The sequence below is a fragment of the Channa argus genome, chromosome 24 (assembly GCF_033026475.1).
Source record: "Channa argus isolate prfri chromosome 24, Channa argus male v1.0, whole genome shotgun sequence".
NCBI lineage: Eukaryota > Metazoa > Chordata > Actinopteri > Anabantiformes > Channidae > Channa > Channa argus.
The window spans coordinates 4609480-4624483 of record NC_090220.1 but is presented as its reverse complement, the minus strand read 5'-3'; the positions used below and the strand labels follow the sequence as shown (position 1 = coordinate 4624483).

General features: G+C 39.4%; 2 protein-coding genes across 2 annotated transcripts; both read right to left on the bottom strand.

The window, feature by feature from the left end:
- Positions 1 to 627: 627 nt before the first annotated feature.
- Positions 628 to 8252, bottom strand: aspa (aspartoacylase). Its single transcript, XM_067494087.1, has 6 exons — positions 7637 to 8252; positions 5658 to 5853; positions 4760 to 4853; positions 4463 to 4570; positions 1891 to 2000; positions 628 to 1708 (listed from the first exon to the last, which is right to left on the bottom strand). Exons 1-6 carry the CDS (start codon positions 7879 to 7881, stop codon positions 1517 to 1519), a joined length of 945 nt encoding a protein of 314 aa, XP_067350188.1. The 5' UTR covers positions 7882 to 8252; the 3' UTR covers positions 628 to 1516.
- Positions 8253 to 9189: 937 nt separating this feature from the next.
- LOC137108921 (eukaryotic translation initiation factor 5B-like) lies at positions 9190 to 14896 on the bottom strand. The gene is made up of 5 exons (XM_067494084.1): positions 14703 to 14896; positions 14328 to 14607; positions 14102 to 14229; positions 12185 to 12227; positions 9190 to 11641 (listed from the first exon to the last, which is right to left on the bottom strand). Exons 1-5 carry the CDS (start codon positions 14894 to 14896, stop codon positions 9743 to 9745), a joined length of 2544 nt encoding a protein of 847 aa, XP_067350185.1. The 3' UTR covers positions 9190 to 9742.
- Between the last annotated feature and the right edge of the window lie 108 nt (positions 14897 to 15004).

The window sequence follows — 15004 nt, the reverse complement described above, 5'->3', positions numbered from 1 at the left end:
TAATGTACAGTACTTAAAAATAAAGGGTTAGAGACCACTGTTTGTAAAAGGGAGCTGATTTTAGCCACTTTATGTGGTGACAAGTCATTAACCCATAATAATATACCAACATTATTTAGGTCATAATATATTTTTTTAAATCTTTCACATACAAAAAACAATTTCCAGCATGACATACTAATGTTCTTGGTCTCTGAGGATTTCAGCCCTGAATACATCACCAATGACAATATTTTGAAATGTGTTACTACTCTACGTCTGTGACGTCTATCTTCCACATATACAAAACATAATAAATGCACATGTATGTGAAATACAGAGCCAAAATAAATCTGGTAAGTATTTTGGGGTTTTACTGTAGGTGTGTGATTCTGCTACAATGGCATTAACACTAGTGGCAGTTACAGGTTAAATTCTTTAACTGACTTCACACTGACTACTGTGCATCGATTTGCATTGGACTATAGCAGGCTAATCAGCATAGATCTTAGTCTGCAACACTGGCTGTTCCGGGAAACGATTTGCTGCAGCAGTGTAGATGAAGAAAACTTCAAAGAAGTGGTTGTGTGATGCCCTCGTGTGGCAGCAGAAAAAACAAGCATGAAAAATAAAAGCAACACAACCATGGCATATAGTACTATATTTATTTAAAAGGTATTTTCCACTGGACATCAAGGATTGTGGAGTTTACTAATTATACAAATGTTGCTGCCAAAATACTGATAATTAAAAAATAGATTAATGTGACACACATTGAGACAACAAAGATGTAAAAACATTAGAAAGAACATTTACCTCAACAAACTTAAACGTCACTTAAAACCATGGTACAGGCATATCAAAACAGACAAATATATTATAAAAGATGTTTCAAATTGCATCCAATTGAACTGAGGAACAGAACATAGAATATACCATTTCTTATCAAAATCTTGTGTTATTCAACTGATATAATCCTCGAATCATGTTGTGCAATTTTCTCTGAAATCTCTATTAAGGCAAATACAGGACAGCACCACAAATGCAACCACAGGAGTTACAGGTAAGTTGTAGCAAAGGCACCTGCAAGACTCCCTATTACAGATGTTACAAATATATGTGCAGAGGAAGACAAGTGGCTACACTTTTATGTCAAAGGTCGCAGGCTATGATGCTCAATGGCCTTCCTGAGGAGCCATATAAGCCATCAGCAATCAGGCCTGGCCTACAGTCTTAAATCAATATCATTAAATTAATGTCAATAATAACACATTTTAAATTAAGAGTATCACAAATACTTCTCGAAACAATGTAGCAGTCTTCATATGTATCACAGTGACTGTTTACCACAACAAATGTTCTTTGCATAGTTCATTGATTTTTAGAAAATAAATGCATAGAAAAATAAATCACTGTGTAAAAGTGGTACCTCATCAAAAGTCTATTGTTTGCTAACCGCCAAGGGCAAAACCTACACACAGATTATTGTTCGGGCCAAACTATATTCATGAGTGTTTTTAGCCTTATGATGCAGGTTTCATGCTTTTCTAATGGAACTTGCAACCAAGGTTTCTCGCCTTGTGGTTACAAATGCCTGTTGCTTTTCATAATAGGCTGCCTCATTAATAAAAGTGGGATAGACGGTGCAGGAGCCTTGGTAGTGAATAGTCTTCCCGTCAAACGTTTGGAACATGGGGTCACCAGGGTTCAGTGGTTCCCAGTCACAGTCCTGAAACAATAACAAGCAAAAACCCCAGGAAGTGAATAAATTGAGTATGTTCCTCAAAGTAAAATATCATAATCATGCATCAAGTAAAGATATCTCATTTCCTCTTTTATAAGTTTATCAGGTCAAACATAAGGTGAGAAAGTGATGGCAGCCATGATTCAGACCATTCTGCTTTGCTTCACCTGCAGAGTTGGGTGCACCATGGCAATGATGTTTCCATTGGCGTCTCTGGGGTAGTCAATCCTCTCTAAGACCCGGAAAACTTCCACTGTACAGGGAGAGAACTCCATGCCTAACCAACATACAGATGATCACCAAGATAGTAAGTATTCGAGGATAGCAAGTACACTAAAATCCCCTGAGAACATTGCTGAAGAAAAATGGGAAATAATAATACGAGTGTCCTTATGGTGAAAACCAGAGCCTGTAAGTACAGTTTTCATCCAAAATACACATATTATAGAAACTCTGCTCTCTGGAGATGACCTGACCCTCATTAACTGTAGTCTCCAGGGAGGAAGAAACACTTCATGTGTGCATGTGGAGTGTAAATATTTATGGCTGGGATTAGGCAACAAAATAAATGTGTTATTCTATACAATTTGACAATTAGCATTAGAGATAGATTGAATATGACAGAGTGAATATCTAACTTCCGAACAAAGTCCCTAACGCTATGAACAAATGTCAATTAAGTTCCACTGAACCATCTATGAAACCTAATAGGCTTTGATGGAAAAGTCTAAATATACAAATAAATAAAAATAGAGATGGTAAACAGGAAAGCTGATTTATCTCACTATTTTGTGTCCTGACGGCTTGTTTTATCATAACTTTCCGCTCTGGTATAGATAAGTCTATTGCTCTGCGGAATTTATTATGCAAATCTCTGCAGATGTGTATTGAAGAGGTCAGTTCAAGGATCAGTGTTGAAAACACAATTTGTTGTCACTCTCTCCACATAAGAAACTCAGTGTATAGAAATAAAAACAGAAAGACAGTAAAGTGTAAGTAGTTTATAGTTACAGTACTAAATTACTAAACTATAATTATGAAACTGATACTGTGTGATTCTACGTCTACTGATGCGCGTGTTTGCATCTAACCATCAATATTTGACTGGTAACTGCTGTCTATAGTAAAGTTATTTTATAGCTGCATTATAATATTTTACTTAGGCCTGTAGAACAAGCCAGAAGGTGCTACACACTGCCAAAGTGTCCTTATTCAATCTCTTGAACAACACAGGAAGTGCTGCTTGGCAGAGCTTGAACATTAAGTACATAGATGCTCAAAATAGCCTTTACGTGTAAGATCACTGAGCTGTATTGATATGCAAGTGGCAGCACAGGGCAAAACACAGTTTTATCCTTAGAGAAAATCACTTTTTTGGTATAACAATGACACCAGATCTATTCTATAGAAGACTGCATTGTCATGCTCTGGTGGGGGCAACTTAGAGTGTACTTCTGTTGCATTGGTCAACTTTGAGGGCACTTATGTATATTTTTTATTATCTATATTTCAGTCTTGCGTCCGGCTCCCAGCTATAATGCCAGGTATTGCTAAAGGAGTTGCTTTTTCACGCTGCTTCATGCTTTAAATTGCTGAGCAGCAAGAACACGATTCATCATTATGTCAAAGCATTTATCAGCACCAGTGTGGCCCCACAACAGATTACCTCAGCACTGGCAGCCAAACTCTAACGACATGGAAACTCACCAACTCTTAACAAGCAGACCATTCAAATGCATGCCAGTCAGGGAAAAAACACTAGGCTGCAACTTACAATTGGCATAGACTGCTTGTTTAAGTAAAAATTTTACTTCCCAAAAACTCGTACCACACCTTAGGGAAGAGAAGGGGCAAAGCGAGGCGTACTGAGCCAGACACAGCTATATTTAAAGTGTGAGTGTGGGCAGATGAATCAGATGAGCACCCATAACCGTTTTGCCGGAAAATGTTTCTCATTATAATGTGGCTGAATAGCAGGCAGACTGGCTGTAAACAACTTCCCATTGCATAACACAGGATGAATCAAAAAGCAGTGGTCCCCAAGTCAAAATTTTAGAGAGATTTTACTGCAAGATGTTTTAAAGCACAACAAATTAATACGAAATATAAGAGCTATTAACTAATTAAGTGTTCACATATACTTCATATTCCTGTTTGTGAATGCTATATAAAGTGAACGTGATGTTACGTGACAAGAGCTCTTTTTTTTGTTAGTTTTATTCTTTATTAATAATAAGATTAATCACACTGTTCTGTTACAAGGAACTCTGTGCACTGACTCAATATTGTGCCTGCTGTGCGACCATTTCGTTGTGACGACCACAGAAAGGGATCATTGTTATTTATTTTATTTCTCGTGTTATTTGATGTGGACATCACTACACCATCAAAATGGCAGTTAACATGGTTATGCACAAAGACCAAATGCCTTGTGTTTAGTATTTGTAGAAACATGCTAATTTACAACTTTTAATATTAAAAAAGAAAAAAAGGGAAATTAACGTAAAACAAGGTTTTTTGTTTTTATGTTTTTATATCAAAACTCTTCCTCTTTAATATATTATAATAATCAAAAAGTTTATATAAATTCTATTTTTTTTTTAATTATTATATTAAAAACTTTAACAAAAATATATTGAATAATTTGCGGACCTGAGCCAAATAATCTTGCTCAATACAATAAGCCAGACGCTGTATCTTCATGTGGTAGATTATAAAAGCTCCTGGGGTTTTTCTTACCTTCATTAAACAGCTCAATGAAGTCCAGGGCATGTTTCAGTATTACCCTCATAGCTTCAAAGATGTTACTCCTCAGTACGCCTTGTGGCTGAGGACCCACTTCTAGACCTCCATTCAAACAAACAGATCAGAAGACATATTTACACGTAAAAGTATGCTCTACCAAATGAACGGATACAATGAAATTCAATAAAAAAGAGACATCCACAATGAAAGGCTCATTATGAAAGGTTTTGTTTCATAATCTGTTCCCTGCCACTGTCCCTAGAGAATTTTGGCTGGACTTGAGAGACTCACCAACAGGGTGCTTGGCTACAGAGCGTGAAGTGGAATATTTTAGAAGAGGATGTTCATTCAGCAGGACAAGACAACTGGCTGGAGCAATGGCTTTCTGTAACACAAAACCAACAAAAACAAGACCTCAGCTGAGGAGAAAAAAACATGTTAACACGGCTTCATGCTGAACATTGACCAGCTGTCTGAAACAGACCAAACTGTGAGTGGAATAGAACAGAATGGAGACATATAAATAAAACAGACGAAACAAACATGACAAGTATTAACCAAAACAAAAACAGTGACCGAATTAATCAGGTGTAGCCAAAGAAGCCAAAAGAAAACCAGAAAATACATTTTTATTCCCTACAAATGTTTTACCCACATTGGTGACAAGGATTATCCTGAAAGTGAGAGAGGCAGGAATCACAGAGAGGCATCAATGGTGGTGAAAAAAGATGTTTTCTCAAAGTCTTTACTGATGCCTCAACCTGGGACAATGTTTTACAAGAAGTGCATCTGTCAGAGAGAGCTCAGAGTCAAGGGCTAAGAAACGACTCATTAACCCCTGTTTGATGGCAGTATACTGTGCTTGTGAGGTGGTGGATTTCTGAAGATAGATTTTCTATTTTATCTCTGTGGAGAGTTTTGTGTCTTTCCAAAAAAGCCCCATTACTTATGTAACAATGTGTTTGTTGCTTTTGGCAAATTTTTCTGCTTTGTTATATGTAGGAGAGCCAGTGACACTCTTAGTACAATAACTTTGATGTATTTAATAAATCTGGTGATAAGGTAAATAACAGTTTTTAGTGTATATTTTTGCCACTGGAATATTACATATATGTTTTTTAGTATTTAGCCCTAAACACGTGCAACTTTCATGTTAAGATCCAATGTGCTGCTCAGCCTTGAAGATCACCTTGATGTAGTTCATCATTTGCAGATTGAAGTAGTCGTTGGAGCTTTCCAGAATCAGAGTGCAGCCCATATTGGACGTTGTGTTGTGGAGGTCAAAGATGACATCGTAGGCGTCTGGGCTTCCCTTAGGTCCAAACATTCTGTTGATCTCCTGGGCTCTCTGCACCTCGTAGGGAAGATGACCTCCTCCTGGGGTGCTGCAGGAAACACATTAGAAAGCAGTAAAGACACCAACAATTTAACAGTTTATCCAACAAATAAGATAAAAGGACAATGACTCGATGCATGTTAATGATTTACATAAAATGTGTGTGTGCTTCTCCTTCCTGCCCTGCAACATTAAACTGTTGGCCATAGTGGAACAGATTGCACATTACACAGTAACTGAAGGGACCATGTGTAGATAGAAGTATAACAAGAAAAACAAGTCTTTGTAAATGTAGAATGTGACAGTAGCAACTTAGTCTGTACTGGCTGGATTCAGCCAAACACTGCCCACCTTTTGTGTTCATTAAGAAGAGACTTTGTTCACCTTCTCTGACTCTTGCATGTTTGTACTAAGGAATGCTTGAGTTCATTCTGTCCTCTGGCACTTTCTACACGACCGGAGCAGAGAACATGAATTGTCCCTTATTCTCTTAATCATAAACACTGGTCCAGCACATTCTCCGAGCTACTGTAGAATAGTACCTCTCCTGTGCATATTGTCTCCCCATCAACACATCTGCACCTTAGACCCCATCTTTCAGCCAATATCTGTTATTATCTGACTATCTATCCACAGGGATGGTGTGAACTACTGATAAAGTGTGGTCCAACTTTCAAACTACAGCTGAGGGGACACACAGAAACCAGGTATAAGATGGAGCAAGTGCAGTCAGTTTATTTAAGCTTAATCGCTTCTCCAAGAGGTGTATCCCACCTTCAGAGGGGCCAAACTGTTAATAGACTTGGGAGTGTTGAGAAGATCATCACAAATTAGCAAGGTGAGAACAGTCACCCACACCATCTAAGCTTTCCCACCGCTTTTCATTTGCCCAATGGCTACAATAGAGAATATATCAAAAGATTCCCTATAATAATATTAATAATAAAATAATAAAATAATAATAATAGTAATACACTCAGATGAAATAAATAGGTGGACACATATAAATCTATGATGGTAATAAAAACAAAAACATAATAATACCCCCACCCCTTCCTCCTTGGGAACGTTATTCTCGGCCTTCAGTGATGATTTATGAGCGGTGGGAGACGACATTGTTACCCAACCACATTAGTAAGTAGGCTGTAGTGTCTGTTCATGCATGCTGAATATATAAGCCAGGGTTTGCGTAACACTTGCTTTTTTACTGTAGTGCACGCAACAAAAACGTCTTAAAAATCCTTTGCTGCGCGGTCACGTTCCGCTCACGTTTTTCCTGCAGGCTGCCAGTCAGCTGAAGTCCGGCAGGAGGGGACACGCTGCTCTGCTGTCATTGGCGGATATTATTTCTGGTTGATGGTAAACACGCACGCACCACCTGTGGTAACAGCAACTGACGGACAGTCCATGTGACCGTCGGACTGTAGGAAATCCTACTTTACCATCCTGTGCCCCTCTGTTCTTCAGTCCTACCTTAGTGTAGCGTGTATTGGTGCAAAGGTTATTAGTTACTCAGGGACCTACGGCTCTGTCATAATCTGACTGCCATGTTGTCAATTTTCGCTTTCAGTGTGTTTCCCCACATGCGTCCATCAACTGTAGCCCATAACTTTAAGGATCTAAAAATGGAGCGTGACGTCTCAGTTATTTGGCTTTACTCACTTCATTCTCAAAACACCAGCTGTACTTATTATACATACACCAATCAGACATGCAGCAGTTTAGGGATTCACATGGACGATGTCTTTTCCAATAACGCAGGGCTCAAAACCATATCATTAAAATCAAATGATGTAAAAGCAACAACCACCAGCGACTGTATCGGCGTTTACCTGAGGTTCTCTGGGGTGAAGGCTCGGTTCAGATCCGTGTCTACGTATCTGGTGCATTTCTCCACAGCTTTCGGGTTGGTGATGAAAGGTTTCGTCTCGACCCTCTTCCTCTGTATCTCGGTGCTGTTCTTCATCCACAGGCTTACGAGTGTCACTCCTGACATCTCGTTCCCGTGCGTCCCTCCGAAAATCGCTACTCTCCTGGCCTCGTTGATGTGGACGGTGTTGTTGTAAGAGGACGACATATCTGGAGAGTGTGGAGCGCAGATGATCGCACGCAAGTCTTTCGGAGCAGAGGGAAACTTTTCCAACAGCAGCCTCACAGCTCTTCACAAAAATCTTTAAGTGCTTGTTGCGGCTGTGCGCTTACGTAACATCCCTGTCAGCACCGTCCCGTCGGTCACCGTGCGTAAAACGCGCACAGTTGTGCATGACAGGTCGACTTTTAGAAATTAATCCAGTTGTTTACCCATAGTGACTCGTTTCCGGCCAGGTTCTTCCAACATAAAATGTATTCAACACAGTATTGGAGTTTGCAGCATAGTATGATAGAGATGATAGAAAAGTTCCGACAACGGCCTTCAAAGTATAACAAGTATTTGAACAGACACTGACAAAAATACTATAATATAGGTACCTAACTACATTTTCAGTAAAGCAAAAACCAGCAGGTGTTACCTACTGACGAGGAACGTTTTGTTTTACATGCTCTACCTGCAGCAGTTTTACTTATGTCATCTTGTAATAGCTCATAACCTCATAAATGGTTCACACCTTAGAGGCAATTTCTAAAAGCAACAGTTACTCAGACTGAGCTGATTCAAAGTGAGCAGGTTTCCCCTAAAGAGTTGAAATCACTCTGCACAGAAATCAGCAATTATGCTGTGTAATGATAACGATCTGAATTTCAAATTTTCATTTCCACAACAAGCACATATTTAGGGTCGTAAACAAAAAACATTCAATAAAAATCCCTATTCTCTCAAACTCCCATTAGGTGGCAGGCAAGGAGCTCATGTCTATGTCCGTAAGGTCAGAGGACAATGCGATTACAGTTTTTTTTTTTTCGGTCCTTTCAGCTTATCCCGTGAGTTCAGGGTCGCCACAGCGGATCATTGTCCGCATGTTGATGCCATGATGTCCGCCGGATGACATCCAATTTCTACCGGGCTTGGACCAGCACTGCACAGCTGGGACACATACTGGAGAGGAATGGGCTGTTAGGGGTTCAGTGTCTTGCCCAGGCCCTCGACATATAGCCAGGGCCGGGGATCGAACCACTCACCCTGTGGCGAGTGGACGACTGCCTTTTTGAGCTACGGCCGGTTGGCAATGCGATTACAGTATAAACATTAAACTGATTCAAATGTCCTCTGTATTTCGTTAACAAACACATTGATTAGAACGATTCGAGAGAGTTTTAATTCACAAAGTTGAGACAAAATTTCCTCAAAACGCTAAGATTTCAAATCTGGCACATTTATTTTTAAAAAGTAATTTTGCAATTTTTGCTTTGCTTTGCTGAAATATAACAACTCCAAAAAGGTCAAGAGTCATGTTAATAAAATATGCTTTTATAAAAAACAAAATACATAAAAAGTCAGTGTGAAATCCTCACAACTACAAAAAATGTATAAATTATATTTTAACTTTTAGGTCTAAAAGCAGATGCCACAGTTCAATTGTTAAAAATTCCTCTACTGGTCTAAGTCCCATCAGTGAGTTCACACTAGCATCTGTGAGAAAGTCCTCACCTTTACTACAATGTCTCTGCTTGGACACCACAGGGCTACTGGATGTAAAACTAGGAATGGCCGTCCACTTGTTTCTTTCATTTTTGGGTGTTTTATCAGCATCTATTCTTAATAACTAACTTTAACTTGGTTGACAATTTCCACTCAAGATTAACCCAAGCGAAACATTATTAACTCATCAAAGTTTAAGGTTCTTGTTTTCCTTGTCTTTCACATAATTTATTCCCAGGTCCCAGGTGTTTCCTAAGGTTGGCAACCATGTTCAACATGTTCCTTTCCATTTAGTTCTATTTAGCCCTTTGTTTCTCTTTTTGTGCACAACAGCCCCATCAACTTTTGTCCCTGTGCTTCATCAGCTGTAGTGTCCAATCTGTCCATTGGGGTCACTTTCAGTTCTCTTACGATTCTTTTTTCTCTTTAACCCTGTGTCAGTGCTACCAGAAAAAGCAGTCCAGCATGTTCTGTTTGGTTCCTCAAACCCTGGTTCATGATCATCTTCCACATTTTCCTGTGCAGTTAATGTCTTCCTTTTCTTTTTCTTTTTTTTCTGCCCCATCACTGGGATTTTTTCGGCGTTTTTTGCTGATTCGGTCTCAACATCGCCACTGCTGACACCAGGGTTTTCTTCACACCAGACACGAGAAGCTGCTGGAGAAGAGCTTTGTTGTTGATGCCACTGAATTTTGTTTTCCTCTGAATCAGCATGAAGGAAGGAAGAGGTCCTCTTCTTTTTCCGCACAGACCCTGGAATATCACTTTGTTCCACAGCATTGTTTCTGCTACATGTTTCACTCATGTTATCCCTTTTCTTCTTTTTTTTCCTAATCTGTCCAGCATCCTGGTCATCTGCACCATTGACTATTTTTGGGGAACTATCAGCATTTTCAACCTTGTTGCTTTTGTTAGGACTGTAGGAAACATCCACTCCTTCAGAGATATCTTTTCTCTTCTTCGTCTTCTTTTTTTCCGACAGTCCTGTATGTCCGAAGGAGTTGACATCACTAGATAAGCTCACATCTATATCGTCTTTCATAGAAAATGACTGTTGCTTATTTTTGTGCTTTGGTCTTTTCTTTTTATAACTGCATTCTTGAAAAGCTTCAGTATTTCCCACACAATCTACTTCTTCACATTCCTCCATAACTGTGATCTTTCTTTTTTTTTTCCTTTGGTTCTTTTCCCTCTGCATCTCATCATCTTCATGTAAAGGTTCTGCAGTGATTTCACTGGACTGTAACTGCTCATCACCCTCAACATTGTTTTTTTTCCTTTTCTTCGTCTTCTTCTTCTCTGTGTTCTCATCAGTATTCTCCAAGCTACATGTTACAAGCAATCCAGAATCCTCCAGTCTCACATCAGATTCTAAGTTTCCATACACCTTTTGTCCGATATTTTCTACTGCAGACTTCTTTTTTCTCTTCTTTTTCCTTTGTGTTGAATCAGGAACGTCTCTCTCTTCTTGTCTCAGCATGTTATTATCACTTAATGTTGGAGACTGTGTTCTATTATACTCAGGTGGACTGGGAGTCTCTTCAACCTCCATATTTACAGATGGTGCAGCATGTAGACCCTCTTCCTCTCCCTGACAATGACGCTTTCCTTCTGCTCTCACATGATCTCCTTTTGATTTTTTCTTCTTCTTTTTCTTTACCCTGATTTCATTACATACACTGCCATTAATAGTGTGACCCTGGAGGAGACTCTGGCTTTCGGGTTCATCCTCTTCCTGTCCTGTTTGGGATAGTTCATCTGTGTGGAAAGCATGAGTTTGAGTCTCTGTTACAGTTATGTCTGATTCACTGCCTCTTAGTGTCTGATCCCCTGGACTGCTCTGTAGCTTTGGGGGCTCGCAAAAAGTAGCGTCGCTATCCTCACACAGTTCATCCTCCCTTATTTTTTCCCGAAACAGAGTCTTTTTGGTTTCTCTGGTAGAATGTCTCTCTGTCTTTGGTGTTTCAGTTTGTGTGAGGATGCTTGTGACACTCATCTCCCTTTCATGCAGAACTCCACAGGAAGGATCTCCATCAACAGAGCTGTCTGTATCTGAAGAAACCAGCGTAGCCCTCGATAAAGAAGCCTTAGCTTGTATCTTTTGTAACACCTCCTGTTGGTTTTCAAGGGACTTTTCTTGGCTGGTAGTTCTCCTCCTTGTCGTCCTCCTCTGTTGTGTTACCTGGCTGTCTCTCTTTGGCAGAGTGTACCAAGGTTGTGAGCACTTTGCTTTTGATGGTGCCACAAAACATTTCTTTTCCTGTATGATGAAACACAGAATATAGTTAAGCTCACACTCAGAGTGCCATGAGAAACTTCGGGCCTCAAACAAGAACCAGCCCTGCAGACAAGTTTGCGCTTATACAGAGCAGACAGGCAATTTTAAAAAAAATTGTGGCATTCACCAATTCTCCCATGGGTACACAAAACTTCGGTTCAGAATTGTCATTTTGATGGTGAACTGATAGACCATCATTGATCACAGGGGAAACTATTTTTCTTATTTTAAAATTATAGTGTTATTATTATAGTGAAAAACTATATTTTTTAGTCTCATATGACAAGAGCTGTATATGAACATTTTAGGAGAACTGTTCATATAATGATACACATTTGAGGAACCAACGCCTCCTCGTGAACACGCAGTACTAATCAGTCTGAAACGAGCAAATTCAAAATATGTGCAGTCAGGAGAGTTTGGTGAATCCAAAATGTAAAACTTATTTAGAACATGGAAAAGTAAGAGAAATCTATGAAATTCATGACTTGCATGAAACCCTTTATTTCTTGTTTTTTTGCTTACCACCACTTTGATGTCTTCATCCTCTGATTCTTCTTCTTGTTCTCTACAACAGAATAAAGGCATTTTATAGACAACCAATCAAATTCCTTTCACTTTTCCAACAGTTTAGTGCATCTAAAACTGATTTAAAGGAAACAAACAGAACAAATGCAGACAGTGAAATGAGACTAATGGACATGAGAAACAAAACCACGAAAAATGTATTAAAAGATACTGACCTAAGACCAAAATTAATTCAAACATTTTTTAAAAGCTGTTGAATATGTTGGGTAATGATTCTTAAATAGGATTCAAGATTCTGTATGGGGTGGTCAGGATTAGGAGAGCTGTAGAGCTTCCGCCGTTTGCCATCATGGCATTGTCATTTAAAAAACAACAAATACCTGAAGCTCTGTGCCGACTGCATCAGGAGCGAAGCATACGCATACTCCCATTCTACCCATAGGTTGAGTGGCATAGTGGATCTTTTTAATCTGCGGTTCACATGGGAGCTTAAACGTGGGGTTGAGCCACATAATTCATAGATAAACTACAATCTCTTACAATACAAATTAATTCTCAGCCTGATTTCAAAAAGACTTAACCGAAGGGGTCCACCAGGTTTATACACTGCAACCATGTCAACCAGGTGGTTCAACGCAAAACCACAAAGTGTTATAAAGACAATAGACCAGTAAGCAACGGAAATGATTTAGCTAAGTTTCTAAGATGCTAAAAAGAAAATATGGAGACCTGTTAGGCCCTGGAGTTGATGCTTGAGGTGAAGACCACAGCTTCTTTGTGTACTTGCTCTGCAGTAAGTCCTAGAGAATTTAATTTTGTGGCCACTGGCTCTCTTTTTTAATCCTAGTTAATCTGTAAAATGTGACGTTTAAACACTAATCTCTAAAACACCACTGAAATGAGCTCCACTTGGTCCTATGTCGCCAAGAGAAACAGCCAGATAAAGCTCTTTCATCAGCGTACATGTGAGGGCAGTGAATTCAAACAGGTTAGAGCCCCAACACATATATTGTTATTTAACCCCATTGTATCTTAGTTCATATTCTACACTGTTCTTTTGGCACATTTGATTTGCTAGTTTACCTTATTTTGAGACATCTGCACTTCAGTCTGCTGCACACAGACAACATTGAGCTTTTATAAGTGTTGTTACCGATATTCGCCACAAGAGGGAGACGCCCTTTAGCGAGCGTTTCTGTCGGGAGTGTACAGGCAGCGCCGACACACTGTGCGCTGAGACGAGACACGAGACAGAACGATGTTAACAACAGTGTACTGTTTGTCTGTAATTTTGCAGTAAAGAGAGAGAAACCACAAGATCCTGTCTGCGTGTTTTGTCAAGTGTGCTACATACAGCTTTGGAAAGAGATGCTACGTTTGCTGATAACACCAACATCACATATCAGTCCCTCCAGAATTTTGCATACTTTTTTGTGATTGTTTAATACATGTTACAATGTTTTTATGATATTTTAAATTGCAAAATCATGCAGACTCCACAGGGGATTAGTTCATTCAGTGCTGAAGGACATGCTCTATAGATTAAAGCGTCTTGACTTTAGATTACATTGGAAAAGCTGCAAAAACTCTGCTGGAGGCAGTTGTATCAGTTTAAAAAAACAATCCAATGTTTCAATGTCCAACTTGATCCCACAGGTAGGTAGAACAATTTTGTGATCACTTATATCATAAGCAGCTTGTAGACCAGGTGTTGTCTAGACTTATCGTAGAATCAAATATCCCAATATCGCAGTACTAGGATAACCTCAAAAACCAGACAGAAACAGGCTAAACTCATACTATTATATAGTATTGTTCTACAGTTCATGGTTGAGGCAGTATTGCTAGGTGTAAACTACTTTTAAAAATATTTCTAATTTTAAAAAAGTATGATTATCTCTTGATATAACTTACTCTGACAATGGTGAAATTAACTCCCCATCCTTGTCAAGTGTTGGTAGAGACGACCCCAGATCATGTTCTCTTTCATAGCCTTGCCACAGCTCTCTGACACATTTAAAGAAGCCTCCCATTGTCGCATTCTGCACAAAGGAAAGATTTTAATTAAACTTGCAAACCACCTGTTGAATTCATATATAAGCCAGCAAAAAATATTTACTCAAGTAATGGTTATTCTTACATGAAGACTAGTGTTCTGCTGGACAGACAGGGTGCACGTGGGCTTCCTCTTAGTCCCTTTGAGGAAAGGGAAAATGTATTTTGGGGGTCTGAACTTCTTTCTTGCCCTCTTCTTATCAGTTTTGAATTCTTCGTGGGAAGCAGAAGATGAAGTGTCCTCTTCATTTTCTTCTAGATCTCTGGGAGATACTGGGGCGGACCTCGAGCTGTAGTAATGCCGCCTTCCTGTTCTCACAGCCTCAGGTAACTTCTGAGTAATGAACAGGCTGTCTCCTGAATCACTGCAAAGACACAATTACACGTGTAGACAATCACACTGGATCATCAGTGATCCAACATCAAGCTGCTGTTAAAATGATAAGATATTTCTGTTTACCTTTCTTCTTCGACTGGGCAAATTAATACTGTATCCGGTGTGCTCTGTCCCGCAGTAGACTCGAGATACCGCGATATCTTCTGCACATACTCCGGAGGGGACGTTTTCAGGACTAAGTGACATGACTCCGCTGATATATCTTCAGCAATACCATCGGAGTCATTCCAGTTTAAATACTTACGCACTCCTGTCATTGTGTATGTTAGCAAAAGATAGCGATCACGGTGGTAGGGATTGTTTTTGGTGAAAATTTGTAGGAGGCTCAATCTAGTTGGTGCCGTTATGTCCAACGAAAAGATGCA

Coding starts and splice junctions, on each gene's coding strand:
- aspa (XM_067494087.1), bottom strand. CDS start 7,881: ATGTCGTCCTCTTACAACAACACCGTCCACATCAACGAGGCCAGGAGA. Junction 4,571..4,759: donor TGTAGCCAAGCACCCTGTTG/GTGAGTCTCTCA, acceptor GTTTGAATGGAG/GTCTAGAAGTGGGTCCTCAG. Junction 2,001..4,462: donor CATTGAGCTGTTTAATGAAG/GTAAGAAAAACC, acceptor TATGTTGGTTAG/GCATGGAGTTCTCTCCCTGT.
- LOC137108921 (XM_067494084.1), bottom strand. CDS start 14,896: ATGACAGGAGTGCGTAAGTATTTAAACTGGAATGACTCCGATGGTATT. Junction 14,230..14,327: donor AGCAGAACACTAGTCTTCAT/GTAAGAATAACC, acceptor TCCTTTGTGCAG/AATGCGACAATGGGAGGCTT. Junction 12,228..14,101: donor TTAATTTCACCATTGTCAGA/GTAAGTTATATC, acceptor ATTCTGTTGTAG/AGAACAAGAAGAAGAATCAG.